We start from the raw sequence: 17,539 nt of genomic DNA on the forward strand, positions 1-17,539 counted from the left end.
AATTACATAATTCAAGAACATTTTAAGCAAAGAGGTTCATCACTACTACGTTCAACACCCACCAGATGTACTAACTTGTAAATGGTTAGCTCTAAAGAAGTTTAAAAGAGTGAAGGTTTCAAGTAAACGTCAATACAGCACATGCAGTAAACAAAAGAAGACGTGCTATTTGGTAACGTCTAGACCAAAATACCCTCTCTTTCCTGGGGTAAGACCTTATGAAGACATTTGCCTTTTTTTTCCAGTAAGTTATTTGAAAAGTAGCTGGTGCGGAGAAAACTAGGAATATCAGTAGCATTGAACTGGATCTGGAAAGTAAAATAAATGGGTTGCAATAGAGGCACACTCTGTCACCAGCAGCAGTTTTGCCCTTTAGCCCTTGTGAAGCAGAGGACGCAGCAAGGATGCCCAGCAAATCTACAGACATCGAACAAGAGAAAAGAGAAGGTACGGGCTTTGCTCGTAACACACATCAGGCTCCGTCTCAAAAGCACAACGCTCAGAAGGGACACAATGCTATAGCAAGCGCTTGCAGGACAAAACCCAAACACCTGAACTCACCACTAACGCTTTAACCTAGCATCACATGCACGGCAACGTCGTCATTTCTGTCCGTAAAGCTCTCTTTTGGGTTTTTTAGTTTTAACTAACCGAACTGTAACTCTTTGACCCTGACGTCCCAAAAGCCCTTGTTTCCCCATGCGATCACCGTAGCTGGGGGCTTCGTGATCTTGGTTAAAAAGCTGCACAAAGCAGAGCAGGACATAGAGGAGATGCAGCCTGGGGTGGTTGCCTGAGGGAGGCAGCCTGGCTTCGTGCTGCTGAACAACCCCGCTGCAACACACCAAGGCAAAGAGCATTTCCCAGAGCAAAGTGACAGGAATGAGACCAGACACCCCTCCCATTGCACTGCAGCCTCCCAAAGCCTCACGGTCACCAGAAAACAGCCCTGCAAACTCTCTCTTATCAAACAATACAAATAAACAAAGTCAAAACCTTTGGCAAAGGGCAACAATGGAATAACACAACAGACAGGCTTACAAGGCATGCTGCAGCTCAGCAGAAACTGATGAAGAAATACTTGAGGTTCTCTGCCTCAAGGCGTGCAGGAAGCCAGAACGGACAAACACATCAGCCCTTGCACCCTTAAACTTCTGCAAGTCAGGTAAAGCAGCCAGACCGCTCACCCCCGGCACAGCCAAGCCAGCCCAGTTATGGACAGACAGATCAGAAGAGCATTATGCCCCCAAACGCTGCCTCCGTGGGATTACGTGGGTGCCTCGGAGCTGAGGCGCTCCTTGCGGGACACAGAAACAACATCCAGAGCAAACACAAGAGGAGGAGCACGGGGGGACAGCCACTGCCCCAGCCGCCCCTTTACCTGCCGGGCTGCAGCCTGGCTCCGCACCGCTGCCGGCGAGGAGCGATCCCACCCAGCACCCCTCCAGTCACCTGCGGTGCACATCAGCCCCGGTCCCTGCTAGCACTCGCCTCTGGAAACCGGGTGCTTCAAGCTCTAGCAACCTGCGAGACGACCTCACTGACTTCTATGCCTTTTTTTTATACTTTTACTATGAATGGCAAAACATTGCTGGGTTTTTTTGTAAAAGGTTTGTCAACTATACCCCTACTCCGCAAAGCCTTTCACAAAGCAGCTCTGCCTCCCCACACTGCACCGTATCTCCCTAGATTTTAACAACGTGTAAGGGCTACTGCAAGTTGCCACAACCCCCAACTTTCTTCTATTATTTTCTTCTCAATTAATATGCATATTCTTCTTAATGTTAATGTATCTTCTTAACACATGATTTGTATTACAGCTCAAGGTATTGTTTGCTATACAGCAAATAACGACGAGTAATGTTTCATCCTTCTTGTTCCTGGTGTTTCGTGAAGCTGCTCAGCTTTGCAGCTCTGTAGCAGCTTTGGCAATCGGCAGCGCACAGGATCGGACGTACAGACTGCTCACATGCATGTGTCTTTCTGAGCGATCCTTGCCAGCCCTGAAGAAGGAGCTGGCCCGTATGTGTAAAATAATACAGAGTTGCCCAGACCTGCCTCAGCACAGAAGATAAACCCATTCTCGTCCCCTTTGCTGTGCAGGAGAGGGCAGCCCCTGACTCGGGGTCCAGGCGTTTTCACGGGGGGGATCACCTCACAAAGAGCCTGGCATCCCACCCCACTCACGAGCATGAGGCCAGCTGTTATTTGCATTCATATCCAGTTCCTCAGGCAAACATAACAACTTCTTACTAGCAAAATAAAATTGAGACAACATTTGTGCGTTCGACCAGCTGAAAGTATCAGTTGGAGCAAGCGTGACCTGCTCAGCTTGCACTCCTGGATGGGCACCAGCACGTACCCTGTGGCTCACTTGTAATCCATGAGCATTAGCTCAAGAAGTTTTGCCCTGTTTCATTTCTAGACTAGCATATTTCATGATTTAAAAAACAACAAAAATTGTATAGTGAGGAGAAATATATAAATATATTTTGAAGGTTCTTGAAAAATCAGATTTTTTCGTATCCCAATAAAAAGTTAGTATGCATGAGTGTCTGTATGTGCGTGTGCATGCAGTATGCATACATATAAATACAAATATATATATACAAGGGTGCGTACCAGGCTTAGACCACTGGCCCATGATGCTGATGAAGGGGTGAACAGAGGAGCATCATGTTGCAGATGTGGAGCTCACCATGCTCTCTGGACCCGTATTGCACCCCACTGCTGTGACTGAGCAGGGGATCCTGGAGGTCATGCTGCTGGCTCCCATAGCAGACCCTTCTAAAGCATAGAATCATAGAATCACAGAATCATTTAGGTTGGAAAAGAGCTTTAAGATCATCGAGTCCAAAGGTAAACCTCACACTGCCAAGTCCACCGCTACACCATGTCCCTAAGAGCCACATCTACACGTCTTTTAAATCCCTCCGGGGATGGTGACTCAGCCCCTTCCCTGGGCAGCCTGTTCAGTGCTTGACAACCCTTTCGGGGAAGGAATTTTCCCTAATATCCAATCTAAACCGCCCCTGGCACAACTTGAGGCCGTTTCCTCTTATCCTATCACTTGTTACTTGGGATATCCACCTTAACGGGTTTTCTTGTCAAAGTTACTACCCCAAGCAGAGATCATTTATTACTTGGAAACAGCGTGAACAACAGACTTAGTCGACTTCCCTGCAACGGCACGAGCGATACGCCCACACTGAAATCTGCGGGCGTACTTCCATAAAGCGCAGCCAAGAACTGACCCACCTCAGCCAGACCCCGCCGCATGCAGCAGTTCAGGCATTAGTGCGGCGGGAGCAGTGCTAGCAACGACACCAGTGGCCGGACGCCCTACAGCCTGGGCCCGGGGAGCGGTGGGCCGAGGGATGCCCCCCCGCTGCCCGACACAGAAGGGATGCTCAGCGCCGGCCACGGCTGCGGAAATGCCAGCGCCGCTGCCCCAGCGAGGAGCCTTTCCTCTCTGAGTTATTGCAGAGCTGAGATTGTGCTAGGGAAAAAGTTAATTAAGCTTCACAGCTTCCCCTCCGACATCTTAGAGCGTTTACCTACCTCATGGAGAAGTCGGGAGAGGTCTGTGCCAAAGCCCTGTTGACGCGAGTGGGGGTTTCTCCCCTTGGGCCAATATTCACTTGTGTCTCTAGGGAAAGGGCTTTGACATCCAGAGACAGAAGCTGCCGTGGAAATGCAAAGTTTCACTAACTTCTTAACTGCCTTGTTTTCACCACCAGCCGCCGTTCCCGTCGGAGAGGTGCGGGTCTGTGTCCCCTCCGGCCCGGCGGTGGCACACGCACGGGGGTGCCGCTCCGCTGCCATCGCCCCGAGGTTGGACTTCATCCTCCCCGGGGGGCACGGGGCAGGCACGCCAACGGCCCAGCCTGGATGGAGGTGGGAAAGGGGGCGAGGGGAACCAGCCCCTTGGGGGGGACGGGACGGGGTGGTGTGGACGCTGCACGCGGCCAAGGGATGGGGTGTCCTGTGCCATGTCCTCCCTCCGGTTTTCCAGACTGTCCTGGTGCCTGAATTTGTCACCACCACCGGCACTGAAAGTTACGTGGACTTGATGGGCAAAACCACACTTCAGTCCGGCATTCTGCGGGAAGACACAATGTCAAGCACGTTATTGACAGGATGATGCCATTCCTGATGGAAAACCCAAGAGCGGGGTGCAGGACACTGTTCCCCACCACAGCAACAGCTCTGACGTTTCACCTGACGTCTCCAAAAGGGCACGGCTCACTGGGAAGCGGCCTGCACGGCGCGGGAGAGCCGGGTAATGACACTTCCACCCATTCATTCCTCAGGAGCTGGTGCCTGGTCCCAGCGATGGCCAGTTCTGCAGAGCCAGGTTCATTCTCCTCTGCCATAAAATACCCAAATTTGGTGAACTCTCCAAATCTGGAAAGGCAGCTTGTCCCACACCCTGATTTCTAACCCCTGGAAAGAGATGGGTTTGCATCAGCCTGCTCCATCCCAGTTTACTTACAAATGTGGAGTAGAGTTGATCTATTTTATTCTGTTTACAGATCCATAGGTAAATCTATTCTCCTTGTGTCAAAAATTTGAAGAAATGACAAGAGCTAATAACGAATCAACTCATGAGATAAGCTAGTGTTTATCAGAGAGGGAAGGGCTGACTGCCTGATTTTCCAGGTCAAACTCCTTTTGTGCCCGCATGCACCCTGGGGAGGCAATTAAATTAGGCAGGGATGCTCTCGGTAGAGTACGCTTTGCCGTCACAGCCCAGCTCCTAAGGGGCACCTTTCTTTTGAGCCAAATTCAGTTCTTAGGGCTGCACAGTGGCGTGGAGCTGCTGCCACAAAGCCACCCCTGCGCACGGGGGAGCTTCTGTGCGAGAGCTCTTGCCCTGCGAGCGCACGGTGGTGCTCACCCCGGCACCCGCGGCACAACACTCCTGCCCGGCTCTTCCCCAGCCTTCTCCCAAGCAGAAGTATGTGTTTTACACTCAATTTGTTGGGAACCTAGCGGATACTCTACCCTTTCTATAAGGAAGTGCTACGCCAACAGAGGCAAAGGGGACGGGGGATTTTACATCAGTTTTTAGGAAGTTGAAAGACTGGAGCTGGGGTAGCACCAAAAAGGAGAGCAGCGTTTTTTACCAAGTAAAGCCACGGCTCCTTCGGCTGGAAGAAAAAAAATGGGCATTTGATGTCTTGCGTGCAGGCTGGCCCGCATAGTTTCCGTTTTCATAAACCACGCTTTGAGCCAAGCTGCTCCAAACGACCCTGCAGAGAAGGCGAAGCCGCCAGAGCAGGACCGCACGGCTGCCCCGGCCAGACCCAGCTTAGACACACCTGGGGAAACCCAGAGCAGCTCCCCGCTCTGCGCCGGGAAGCCAGGCTCAGCTCATTAACATCAGCTCGACCTCACATTTTTTCCACCGAAACTCAGACAGATACCCCCGGTCGGTGCGTTCTCACAGACCGAAAGAGAAGAAAAGAAAACGTGAGATTTCCATGGCCCCAGCAGCACGAAACCAGTGGGTTTCCCCCCGCTCACCTATGCAGCGCCTGACCCGTGCCCCTGAACGCCAGCCTCGCTGCAGCAAGCGGCAGAAGTCAAGGGAACGTCACTGCACGGATTCTGCCTTTCTCCGGCTCGCCTCCCCCGTGAACTTACTCGACTTTACAGATTTCTGCTAAGTCTGCAGTTTTTTTAACTTGAGCTACATGCATCCCACTCAGCCCTCGCAGCCCAGACTCCGTCCCACTTGCTGTCAGCCCGCGCAGAGGGAGCTGCAGCCCCGCAGCTGGAAAATACCCCCTGCTCCTGCACCCAGCCTGGCGCCAGCCCTCACAGAGCAGACACGTACCTGCGCTCGGCTTTACATAGCTCTGCGTCTGGCATTAAACATTCATGCTCCTTATACAGCGAACAGAAAAACACGGACTATGACCGGCTCTAATGAAAGTTTAATCACGGTGTGACGGTGGGAGCTGACTGTGAGCCCCGGGGGGTGACCGGCAGAGGGGACTCGGGTGCCTGGCAGAGGCGCGGGTCTGGGGGAGCCGCTCCCCGAGCAGTCCCAGTGCCTGCATCCCGCAGCATCGCCTGGAGTGCAGGCGGCTGCAGATGGGTGACAGGGAGGAGGCTGAGCACACCGTGCCACGGACAGAGCTAGAGGAGATTGCCAGAAAAATTTCAGATCTAAACAAATGGAGAGAAATTTTTAGTTTCCATGGGTAAGATTTTTATTCTGCTTCATTATCACGTGTTTTTAATTCCAGGTGCTTTTTTAACATCATTTTTTAAGTTATGTTTTATTACAATACTTATGTGACCATGGAAGAAGGTCTTCATGTACTCAGTAAAGCAAATACTACAGCTTTTACTCTTCCTTTCTTTGGGGGTTCTTTTCTGGCTGGTCTCCTGTTTCGTCATACGTTAGCAATGCCTCTGTAGGTTTTTTTTAATTTGTATTTTATTTCCCTTTTCAGTTTGGAAATCAGAAATACAACTCATCAGGTAACTGTTTCTCTAAAAGGTAACATTTTGTATTTGTCTAGTGGTTTTTGTGACTGTTCCACCAGGTTAGCGTGCTGAGGAAATCACACATCTATACATGCAGCACAGCAGACAGTTTTATGGAGATTTATTTCTTATGCTCCTCCTTTAAGAAACATGCATTTTCTTCAGCTATTTTAAAGGAATGTCTTCCTCATCTAAATCAAAGTGGCAGAGTAGTCCAACATAAAATAACCTTTCTGTCTAAAAGTAACGGTTTTCATGGTCAATTTTAGAACACAGGCAAAAAATGTAACAAATTAAGATCTCTTAAATATAAGTATTTGGAAAACCTGCTGTGTCCTTTGGTTGAAAAGCACTGAAGTTTATTCCCTGTAATTCAGACAAACACAACATTACTTTATACTCCAATCATTAGCTTGTAGGGATGTATTCGTAACGACTGAAAAAAGCTCGAAGTCAAACACACCAATGCTCCCTGACAGCATGTGTCCTGGTTTCGGCTGGGACAGAATTAACTTTCTTTTTAGTAGCTGGCACAGTGCTGTGTTTTGGATTTAGTGTGAGAATGATGTTGATAACACTCCGATGTTTTAGTTGTTGCTAAGTAGCGTTTATCCTAAGTCAAGGATTTTTTCAGTTTCCCATGCTCTGCCAGCAAGCAGGTGTGCAAGAAGCTGGGAGGGAGCACGGCCAGGAGAGCTGACCCCAACTAGCCAAAGGGGTATTCCATACCATGGAATGTCATGCCCAGTATATAAACTGGGGGGAGTTGGCCGGGAGGGGCGGATCGCTGCTGGGGCATCGCTCAGCGGGTGGCGAGCAATGGCATTGTGCATCACTGGGTTTTTTTTCTTTTTTTTTCCCCTCTTCTTTTTTCGTCTTGTTATATTCCTTTTTATTACTATTATTATTATTATCATATTTCATTATTATTATTATTGTTAGTATTATATTTTACTTTAGTTTACCACTGGGAGCAGGGGGGCAGTGAGGGAGCAGCTGCGTGGCGCTTAGCTGCCGGCTGGGGTTAAACCAGGACAGCATGCACCCTGCCTCCCCTGCCCCTCTGTAAGCTCATCACGGGGTCATTGCGCCCACCTCACTGGGAATACTGGGGCGGGCGGGGGGGTACCTTTCGGCGCAGGCGAGGCAGCAGCCGTGGGATGATGCACCATCTGCTCCTCTCTCCGTCCAGCGAGGCCAGGGCAGCGCTGGCGATGGACCACCTGGAGCCGGAGAGCCCCCGGGGCCGCAGCCGCCTCACCCCCCCTCCGCTGTCCCCAAACCCCTCCTGGTCCCTCCAGACACGGGCGGCCGGCCCATCTCCTTGGAAATGGCAATGGTGAGCAGGCCTGCTGAATTAAGCATGAGCTGTAATTTAATCTCGTTAAAAGAAGGAGACTCGGGGAACCTTACCTGGCGTTACGGGAAGCTCAGCGTATTGCTGGGCCGAAGGCTGCAGCCTGCTGTTAACTGTAACAGAAGGATATGATCGTAATGATTTATTTATGAGACTTTTAAAGAACATGGTTGCAACACAACCTTAAAACTGATATACTATAATTCTCATTAGATAATAGGTCAAATGACAAAGCATAATGTTTCCCCACTCTTCGGTGCTCTCCCAGCAAATAGCCTCAGAACAGGAGGCAGAAGTTCAGGAGATCCATAACATATTTCTACTCTCACCCAAATACCTGGTTTTGAGCGCACTGATGACGGGTGCCTGCTGCCCCTGCCCGTGTGAAGAGCCTTCGCCAGAAGCTCGGGGGGTTCTGCAGGTGATGGCAGAACGGTCTCCAGTGCCGGCCTTGCTGCCCGTACCTCCCGCACCAGACCAGTCCCCTGCCACTTCAGCACAAACTCAATGAAAAGCTCAAGGGCTTAATACCGGAGGTGAAAGCCTGGCCAGGGCTGCGCTACTGAACACACATCCAAAAAGGTCCTGTCCTGAAAAGATCTAGATACACAACCATGCTTACTGTCAGCTGCACACGTATCCGTCTGCTCCAGTTCATGACCCACTTGCACAAATCACCCACATCGGAGGCAAGCAATTTTTAACAGGAAGAGCCACGATGTCCGTTTGGTTTCCTTTGCTCAGCAAATACATCATTCACCAAAATTAAAATTAATTAGGAAAAATGTTCCAGGCGGGCCGAGGCAGCCTCCACAGGCTGGGGGTGGTGCGGGGCAGGTTCACCCCCCCGGGCACCCACGCCTGGGCAGGACCCTCACACCACCCAGCGAGAGAGGGAGCGGGGCAGCCGGGGCCATCACCCCCCGCAGCCGCCCTGGTGAACAGCACCCGCCTGCCCACCTAGCAATGCGCCGGCGTTAAAAGTTACCATAAACGAAACTCATCTGTATAGTTAGAGATTGCAAGCATATCTATTTTAGGCGGAAGCCACGTGATTTTTTGGGGCTTTCTCTTTTAATTCAGCTGCCAACCCAAAAGCTGGCTGTGCGTGCCAGGATGGGTCCTGGACACGGGACATGCGCAGCAACGGCCGTGCCTGCCCCCGGAGCGGGAGGGCACAGATGAACCCTCCTCTGCCTCCCACCAGCGCTGCGCTGCGCCGCGCCGCTCCGGCCGCTGCCGCACCGGCGCTTTATGGGGGGTTTGCAGGGGCAAACATCGGTGTTTAGTTCTGTCCCCAGAGGTGCCGCTGATGTCAGCGAGCGCCTTGCCCAGGTCTTCCCCCGAAAGGTGTAGCGTATCCAAATGCAAATTATTTACACACTGCAACTGTACTTCACAGGAGTGGTTGAATGCTGAGTGAAGTAAGTCGCTGAATTAACCACAAACATCACCTTCGCTTTGAAATTATGGGGCCTGATTCTCAGAAGACGATTTTACACTGCTCTGGCTGTGAGCACACACACTGAACCTGTATCCCGAGGCCCCTCTGACGTTAAAGATCCTCCATGACGCCGGGACATGAAGGGAGCTGAACCCAGCCCGTCTTTCTCCTTCTCCGCAGGGGCTGCGAAAGCTGCTATTTGGAAACGTGTTCCACGTCTTCACCTGTGAATGGGCAAAAGCGTACTTCAGGTTTCGCGAGCCGTACTCTGACCTTGCCTATGCTTTGGAGGCAGAAAAGGTAAATGTTTCAGCGCAGCGGCTGGCACTGTCTCCTCAGTGTCTCAGCCACTCACGGGAGCTGGCAGCCAGCGCTGGGTGCCTCAGCAGTGCACACGCCTGTACCCCGCACGCCTGCACCCCACGCTTGTACCCCATGCACTGCACGCCTGCACCCCACGCCTGTACCCTATGCTCTGCACGCCTCCACCCCACGCTCTGCAAGCCTGCACCCTGCGCTCTGCACACCTGCACCCCACGCCTGCACCCTGCACTCTGTATGCCTGCACCCCATGCTCTGCACGCCTGCACCCCATGCTCTGCACGCCTGTACCCCATGCTCTGCACGCCTGCACCCCATGCTTGTACCCCATGCTCTGCACGCCTGCACCCCACGCCTGTACCCTACGCTCTGCACGCCTCCACCCCACGCTCTGCAAGCCTGCACCCTGCGCTCTGCACACCTGCACCCCACGCCTGCACCCTGTGCTCTGTACGCCTGCACCCCATGCTCTGCACGCCTGCACCCCATGCTTGCACCTCGTGCTCTGCACGCCTGCACCCCATGCTTGCACCTCGCGCTCTGCACCCCTGCACCTTGAGCTCTGCACCCCATGCCTGCACCCCGCGCTCTGCACGCCTGCACCTTGAGCTCTGCACCCCATGCCTGCACCCCACACTCTGCATGCCTGCACAAATGCATGCACCCCATGTTCTGCACGCCTGCACCCTGCTCTCTGCATGCCTGCACCCCACGCTTGCACCTCGCGCTCTGCACGCCTGCACCCTGTGCTCTGCACCCCTGCACCCCATGCCTGCACCCCACACTTGCACCTCGCGCTCTGCAGGCCTGCCCGGCTGAGCTTTCTCCCCAGGGCAGGTTGCGGGGGCTTCCAACCGTGGCCACGCTCCGCAGCTGCCCTGAGCAAAGCTCCAGCTGCCCTCGCAGGGGAGATGCTGAAACGTGTCTGGAAGCGGGGTGAACTGTCCTGGTCCAGCAGCACGCTGCAGACACTAACTTTAAATACCACAGTATTAAATGCTTCCGAGGTGAAGGCTCAAGAGAGAAGCAGCAGGTTGTTGTAGGTGGGCACAAATAAGTGGTGCTTGCCTGGTTTTTTGGGGAAATTAGTTACCTACTTCTTACTGCCCCACCTGGAAATCAAATAGGTGAATTTACCTACATTTTCATTCACTGAAAGAGGGAGGTCTTCTTCTTCCTTATTTAATACTGCCCCCCAAAAAGCAGAAGACCAAGATACACACTTAAAATTGCAAATACCCTTAACCCACCAGGACGCTAAAATGCTTTTTACAAATGCAGGTGAAACTCTCTGAGTTCAGAGGCTCTGCGACTGCAGAGAGGACGACAGCCCTGACGTGTGCAGCCAGCACGGCGGGGAGCAGGCATGGTCACCCTTGTGCACGGCCCCACGTCAGCCCCACGCTGTCTCGAGACCCCGGTCCCCTTGCTGCGAGGCTGGCGGAGAGGACAAATAAGCCATGGTGCTTCTAGGCATACGTGGTACCCGGAGCTCGGAGCCCTTCCCTGCGGCTGCAGCGCCACAAGGGAGGGACCCCTGCCCAGGACCTCCCCTCCCCACGAGCACACAGCTGGGGCCGCCCTGGAGTCTCTTCTTGCGTAAAGGCTTCTTGGGTTTAGGCACACAGGATCTTTTTCAATTTACTTTTCCATTTGTCTCAGGAGTTGTCAGCAGCGCTTCTGAATTCCCATGGGAAAAAGAAAAATTAGGCTCCCGACACTGACAGCGGGATGGCTCACACTGGCCAGGGACTGCTGTGAGTTCCAGGAGATGGACGCAGCACGTGCTAGTTCAGGCTCCTTGGCACTGGGGAGTGTTGTCTTTCTGTTTCTAGGGGGGAACAAGAGCCATTCTGATGGCTGTACAAGCACACATCATCAAATACCTGCTCTTCGTAAGAAACACAGAATACACTCACCTGGAAAGGTAAGAAGCTGAGCCCTCCCATGGGACATACGGAAACTATTTCCTCACATTATTTGGACTAAGACAGACTATCACCAGCCTCTAGGTTTAACCAAACTAGACCCAAGTTCAGGCTTGCAGCTGCAGGTGGGGATCTGCACCCAGGAGAAAAGCCTTGTCTGACTCCCAGGCAAGGCTTTGTCCCACCACCAAAACATTTGTTTTGGTAACGGTGGTGCTTGCTCCCTCGTCCCACTCCCTGGCGCCGCGGTCACAGCCTGCGGCAGCACGTGGGCAGTGTCGGCGCTGCACGGCTGCTCGCCAGGCTGCCGGCCAACGCCGGCCCCGGGTGCCGAGCACACCGTGGGTGGCATTGGGAAGGGGAAGGCAGAGCTCAGCCCTCGGTGCCGGGGACACCCACGCGGCAGCCCCAGCCGGGATGAAAGCCCCCACGGCAGACACACCGCTCCCAGCGCACGGGAAGCACAGCCGCACCACCAGCCCAGCGAAAAGTGGAAATTTCAAGGACGATGGGCACAGCTCGACGGGCAGCTGCCTTCTCCACAAATCCCCTCGGGTCTTTGCGTTCCCACGTGTTGTGGCTGCACAGACCTCACAGCCACCCCGGGTAACTGAGGCGGGGCAGGACCCCTGGGGTCCCATCCAGCCCGCGCTGGGAAGGGGCCCGTGTCACACTCACATTCAGCCTCAGGGCTGGGGGGCTCTCAGCATCCCTGAGGACAGACCCTCGACACAGACCCCCCCAGCCCCCCGCCTCCCTGCCCCTGTCTCCTGCGCCGCAGGCTGTGCCGGGTAAGCCGGCAGGAGCAAGGGGAGGCGCTGGCCGCGGCCCTGGCAGACACCCTGTGGGCAGCAGGAGGAGGTGGGAGAGCCGTGATCTGCCTCGTCGCCGCGGCCGTCCACGTCGCGCCACGCGGAGACTACAAAGCCGACAACTTCACGGAAAGGGTGAGTACGAAAACGCCTTCTGCAAACAGGATTTTCTTTAAAGACACGTGTGGCCTGAAATTTTTAAAGGCAAGAAACGTGAAATCTCATAAACCTCTTCCCTAACTTGTGATGCACCATGAACTGTGAGCGCTTTAGACGCACGTCCCAGCTGCAGCCTGTAAGACACTTCTGCCTCCCCATAGAGGCTTCAGGTGAGTCCAGAGGCTGCTGTTCCCTCTCATTAAAGGCTGATCTTTCTTCTCCCGCAAAAAGGAGAAACCAGTTAATGTAAAGCTGTTCCTCCAACTCTTTGTATAGAGCTGAACACCTCGGTTTAGGAAGGGGCAGAGCAGACTCTTGCATTATTCTTTCATTTGTCTAAAGGAAACACTGGATTAAAAAGCTCAGCTTTTCAATAGAATTACTGTCTCCTTTACAACATCTTCCCCTATGCTCGTGCCTGACAGATCCAGCTGTTTGAGTTCTGTGAGAAAGCAGCAGCTCAGGAGTTCATCTTTGACCATATAAATTGTGTAAGTATGGGATATTTGCTTTATTCTGAGTTTTGTTGCTTGCTTACATCTTATCCCCCATTCAAAAGTGAACCTTACGGAGATCAACAGTATCACCTTCAGCGTGTTAACGTACAGTTAGTTCATGGATCATTTCTAACCTTTCCTACGGGAAGTGATCCTGCTCCCACTAAAATCCCCGGGACTTCACCCACCGATGTCAGCACTCTCAGTCCACAAACACTGGGTAAACAGGGGCAGCATTTTTTGTGCATTACTCAAATACAAAATACGGTTCCTTGCAACTTTAGCAAAAATCTGGGAAAAAAGTGTACAAAACCAGTTTAGCCAATAACTGGAAGTTTCTTCTTTCTTTTTTTTACCTGACCCTATTCAACAAAATTAGTTACAAAATCTTCCCGGAATGACACCTTATTCATTTGGCTCACCATACGCACCTAAGGTTGTATTAAAGCAGAGGAATTGTTTTAATTAAACATCATATACCTGCCATAATTCCTCCCCTGTGATTACTTATTTCTCTTTCCAGTTCAAAGGCGAAGGAAGTCATGGAGTGATCCTATTTTTATACAGTTTACTTTTCTCTAGGTCACTTGAAAGGTATGTTCCATTTTTTGAACATTTTCCTCTAGTTTAGTTACATCTTCTGAAACGGTCTTTTCCTTGTCTTACTTAAACGTCCATTCTTAGTCAAATGTGGAGAAGCAACTGTCCAAGAGGCAGATGCGGACCCGCTGGTGGTGTTGTACGGATACGGATATTGCATGCCCCGAGTATCCAGGCGCAGGCAGGAGGGGCAGCCACGAGGAGAGAAACCCTTTGCACACACAGCAAAAATAATGCACTGTATAAAACCAGGAGCTACCGCACTGACAGCAATAGCCACTGTCACAGTCAACTAAATTTCAACAGGAAAATCAGAAGAAGTTTATTTAAACACAGAAGAATTCTGCCCAGTGTGACTATGCTGGCAGAGGCAACTGATAGGGTCTTTCTAAACCCAATGTAGTTAGATTTGGGTAAAGATGCTTTAGAAAGGTACAGAGGCGTATTTACACCAATATAAAACGTATTTCATACTAAAGTGACGTTATGATAGCTACTTAGCAAAAAATTGCACCACTACTTCAAAAAGTTGTGTTCAGGCTACGCCTGGGTGTAACTGAGCCCTTTCAGCAGTAATCGCACCGAGGGAAATCCCGGCTCCGTCTGCAGGGGCTTTGAATCTGACCCGCAATGGGAAATCTAATAGGAACACATCTGAAGTGCAAGAGCTCCAGCTGAGCATAAACCTGCTGTCGGGATAGCACTGCTGTGCCAACAGCAAAGAGCAATAAATGAGTCTATGGAATTTCTTCCCGATTCCTGTTGATCAGACAGTGATGTACAACGATCACCCCAGGCACTGATCCGGACACTACCGTAACACTTTGTGCTTGGTCGTACAGGGTCCAAGAAGATTTAGACTGCACAGCAACTCCTCTGTTAAAATTCAGTTTTGGAAACATCACCTGTACGCAGGTAAGATTAGTCTCCTTTCTCAAGTTTTCTTTTTTTATTATTCCCACATTTGATTTAGGAAAAAATTCCCACTTGTTAATCCAATGAAAAAAAAAAAGCATAAGGCATAGAAAAATATTTTGCAAATTTTCATCATGACTGTCCATTTAAAAAACGGATGATGATGACGACGATGATAATAATAACAGTAACAATAATAACAAAGCCACAGGTAGTCTGGCGTTCCTCTGCTCACGCCAGGCACGGCACAGCTGGGAGCGGGACGCCAGCCGCCATTTCGCAAAGGGCTTTCGCTCCGCTGCCTCGTGGCGTGACCGTGGGCCGTTTCCCCGCAGGCCGTCCTCAGCCTCCTGCTAACGGGCCGAGCGAGCCCGCACGAGCTCGACGGCGGCCAGGAGCCGGAGCCCGGCGGCGGGGCATCGAGGCACGGCGGCGGCGGGGCCCGGTGGGCTACCTGCGCTGGGGCAGGGCGCAGGCGGAGCGGCAGGTGAGAGCTGGCAGGGCCCCGCGGCCGGGAGGCCCGTACCTGCTGTCCACACGCCAGGCGGCAAGGCTTCGGGGACGAAGGCGGCATTCGACGGCGAGGCTTCACCCCGCTCTCCTCCCCAGGCGTGCCCCAGGCTGCGGACACCCCGGCTGCCGGTCTGGCTGTGCAGCGTCGCCGGGAGGCACGGCGTTCTCTTCGGCACCGACGGCCTGCTCCTCTCCGACTGGAAAACGGAGAGAGTCTTCCACCTGTACTTCTACAACGGGCAGCGGGAGCAGACCAAAACAGCCCACCTAACGATAGGTATGCCCCCGAGCTTACCGGGGGAGGGCAGGAGGTACGGATGTCACATACAGACCACGCATAGAAATGTGTATGTGCATAGCTAGGTGGGTCTACTTACACATACAATTCAGTGTTCTGTATTTAATATACACATACGTACACTGTACATAATATTAACCTTTCACGGAATGTGAGGAGCCTACTCCAAACAACGGTGTAAAAAGACACAAACAAAAACCCGGCTCTGAAAGGACGGTGGCCATTTCGGAAGGGGTAACGCTCTCAAGCAGGTGGTCCCTTGCTGGGAAGAGCTATAGGAGTATTTTCTACAGAAGTAGTAACTCCTGAGTCCCTGCCTAAACTCCGGCTCACTGACACCCCCCCCCAGCCCACATCTGGTTCCTGGGCATGGGGGATGCTCAGCACCGGGTGAAGCCGAGGCCGTGCTGTTCCCCAGTGCCAGGGGGGCTAAGCAGGGCTCCGGTGGGCAAGCGCTGGGGGGCTGAGCGGGGCTCCGGTGGGCAAGCACCGGGTGAGCCGCCAGTGGGACAGAGCCCGTCCCACCCGCGGGGACGGCCACCGGGCTCACCTCCCCGGGCGCAGAGCCCACGGTCTCATCCCAGCACGGGGGCCACTCAGGGCTTCGCCACTTTTTGCCCTACTCCCAGATGTGGCCAAAGAGTTTTTGTTGGAGAAGTGACAGTTTTTCAGGATACAAGATGCAAGATGTGGCTTCTTCTCAGTACGGATGTACTGTTTAAAACCGTGTTTCACCTTCCATTCCTATTAAGCCCCCATCAGTCCAATATGAATGCCCTGCTGACTCAGTGTCCTAGAACAACTAGTAGGAGAAGGGAAACCCAGAGACACCCACCCCTCCCATGGGACAAATCCCAGGAGAGAACGTTCCTCTAAGGGCAAAGTTTAAATACAACAGGAAGCGGAATCATTTCATGATTCATTCAAAATTTTGAATAAACCTATTTCTAATGCAGCGATGCTGGCATGCACATGGGTTAACAGCCTATTTTCAGCATCTAACTTAGACTTAAGTTGATATTTTCCTGCCCAGCAGCCAGGTGCCACCGCGGCCCTCATGTTCCCTCTCAAGTTTTAAATCCACACCAGGAGGAGCAACAAGTTGCTCCTTGTAGCAACAAATGGGTTGCGAACCGGGCTGCGTGCTTAGGATGGAAGCTTCTTGTTTCTCCGTGCCACTGTGCACCGTTTACCTTCACTTTCTGAATGCCCAGCCCCTTTTCCTCGCTCTCCTTTCACTACGGCATTTAAAGTAAAGTAAGAAACTCAAAACCACCACACTAAAGGCTAAATTTGCAGGAAAGAATGGTGAACCGAGATTCACGGCCATGATACGCAGCGCGGCCGCAGATAAGGATGTGCGCATCTGTTCAGAAAAACAATATGCAAACGTACCCTGCGAGGAGTCGAGAGCTGCGTTTAGAGCGCCTGAATTTCCCAAGGCGGGGGCCCGCAGAGTGCGGTGGGCAGCCCCCACCGGCCCGGGGAGGCCGAGTCAGTGCTGCCCCGAGCTCCCTCCTGGGGCAGGGTGGGCAGCACACCTGCAGCAATGCGGCCGGTTCTGCTTTTAACCTTTTCTAAAACTTTTTTGAGGGGGGTTGGGTTTTTCAGACTTTTTTTTTTTAACTGCGCTTTCCCTTTCAGACACTCATTCGCATCCCTGGGAAGAGGACCGAAGTGGGGAGCCAAGCAGCCCAGGGAAGAGGCGTCCGTCCGTGGAGATGGCAATCAGGACCAAGTGGGCGGGCGCAACCGTCAGCTGGAACGGGACGGACCCCTTCTTCTGAGGAGTCTCTCTCTTCTGAGTCTCCCACTCGCTGCCAACTCCACCAGACACTGCAGTCTGGAGGAGAAAAAACGCTTTCACCAAAAAAACAGCCTTTGGCGCCTTGAGCGGACGCCCTGTTCGGCAAGGCATTACACCCACCGTGAAAGCCTGCGCCAGTGAGGAACAGTCGCTAGCGACAGTGCCTCACTGCACACATTTTCCAGGTGGTAGGATGCAGGTTCTTCTGCTTCCCACGACAGCTGGCAGCAAAAGGAAAGAGGGCGGCAATTTGCTTTCCTCCCATGCCAGGCAGAGATGTTAAAGAAATCAAGGTGTCTCTTAAGAGTGCAGTGGAAGTGAAATCAATATTAAGCGTTGACAATACTGTGTGCATCTAATTTATTTAACCCAGTGCGTGCAACTAAT

General features: G+C 52.4%; 1 protein-coding gene across 1 annotated transcript; it reads left to right on the forward strand.

Annotated features, from left to right (window-relative positions):
* Window positions 1–6,102: 6,102 nt before the first annotated feature.
* On the forward strand, window positions 6,103–17,132 carry MINDY4B (MINDY family member 4B). The gene is made up of 12 exons (XM_050902686.1): window positions 6,103–6,212; window positions 6,468–6,495; window positions 9,483–9,602; window positions 11,459–11,550; window positions 12,333–12,498; window positions 12,948–13,013; window positions 13,543–13,613; window positions 14,462–14,534; window positions 14,870–14,913; window positions 14,970–15,021; window positions 15,144–15,324; window positions 16,990–17,132. The coding sequence occupies exons 1-12, from the start codon at window positions 6,103–6,105 to the stop codon at window positions 17,130–17,132; spliced, it is 1,146 nt and encodes a 381-aa protein (XP_050758643.1).
* Window positions 17,133–17,539: the final 407 nt, after the last annotated feature.

The sequence above is a fragment of the Gymnogyps californianus genome, chromosome 10, assembly GCF_018139145.2.
Source record: "Gymnogyps californianus isolate 813 chromosome 10, ASM1813914v2, whole genome shotgun sequence".
NCBI lineage: Eukaryota > Metazoa > Chordata > Aves > Accipitriformes > Cathartidae > Gymnogyps > Gymnogyps californianus.

Excerpts from the sequence above, each read along its gene's own strand:
- MINDY4B (XM_050902686.1), top strand. The coding sequence starts at position 6,103 with ATGGGTGACAGGGAGGAGGCTGAGCACACCGTGCCACGGACAGAGCTA. Across the intron at positions 6,213-6,467 it reads GAAATTTTTAGTTTCCATGG|TTTGGAAATCAGAAATACAA; the intron begins GTAAGATTTTTA and ends TTCCCTTTTCAG. Across the intron at positions 15,325-16,989 it reads AACAGCCCACCTAACGATAG|ACACTCATTCGCATCCCTGG; the intron begins GTATGCCCCCGA and ends TTTCCCTTTCAG.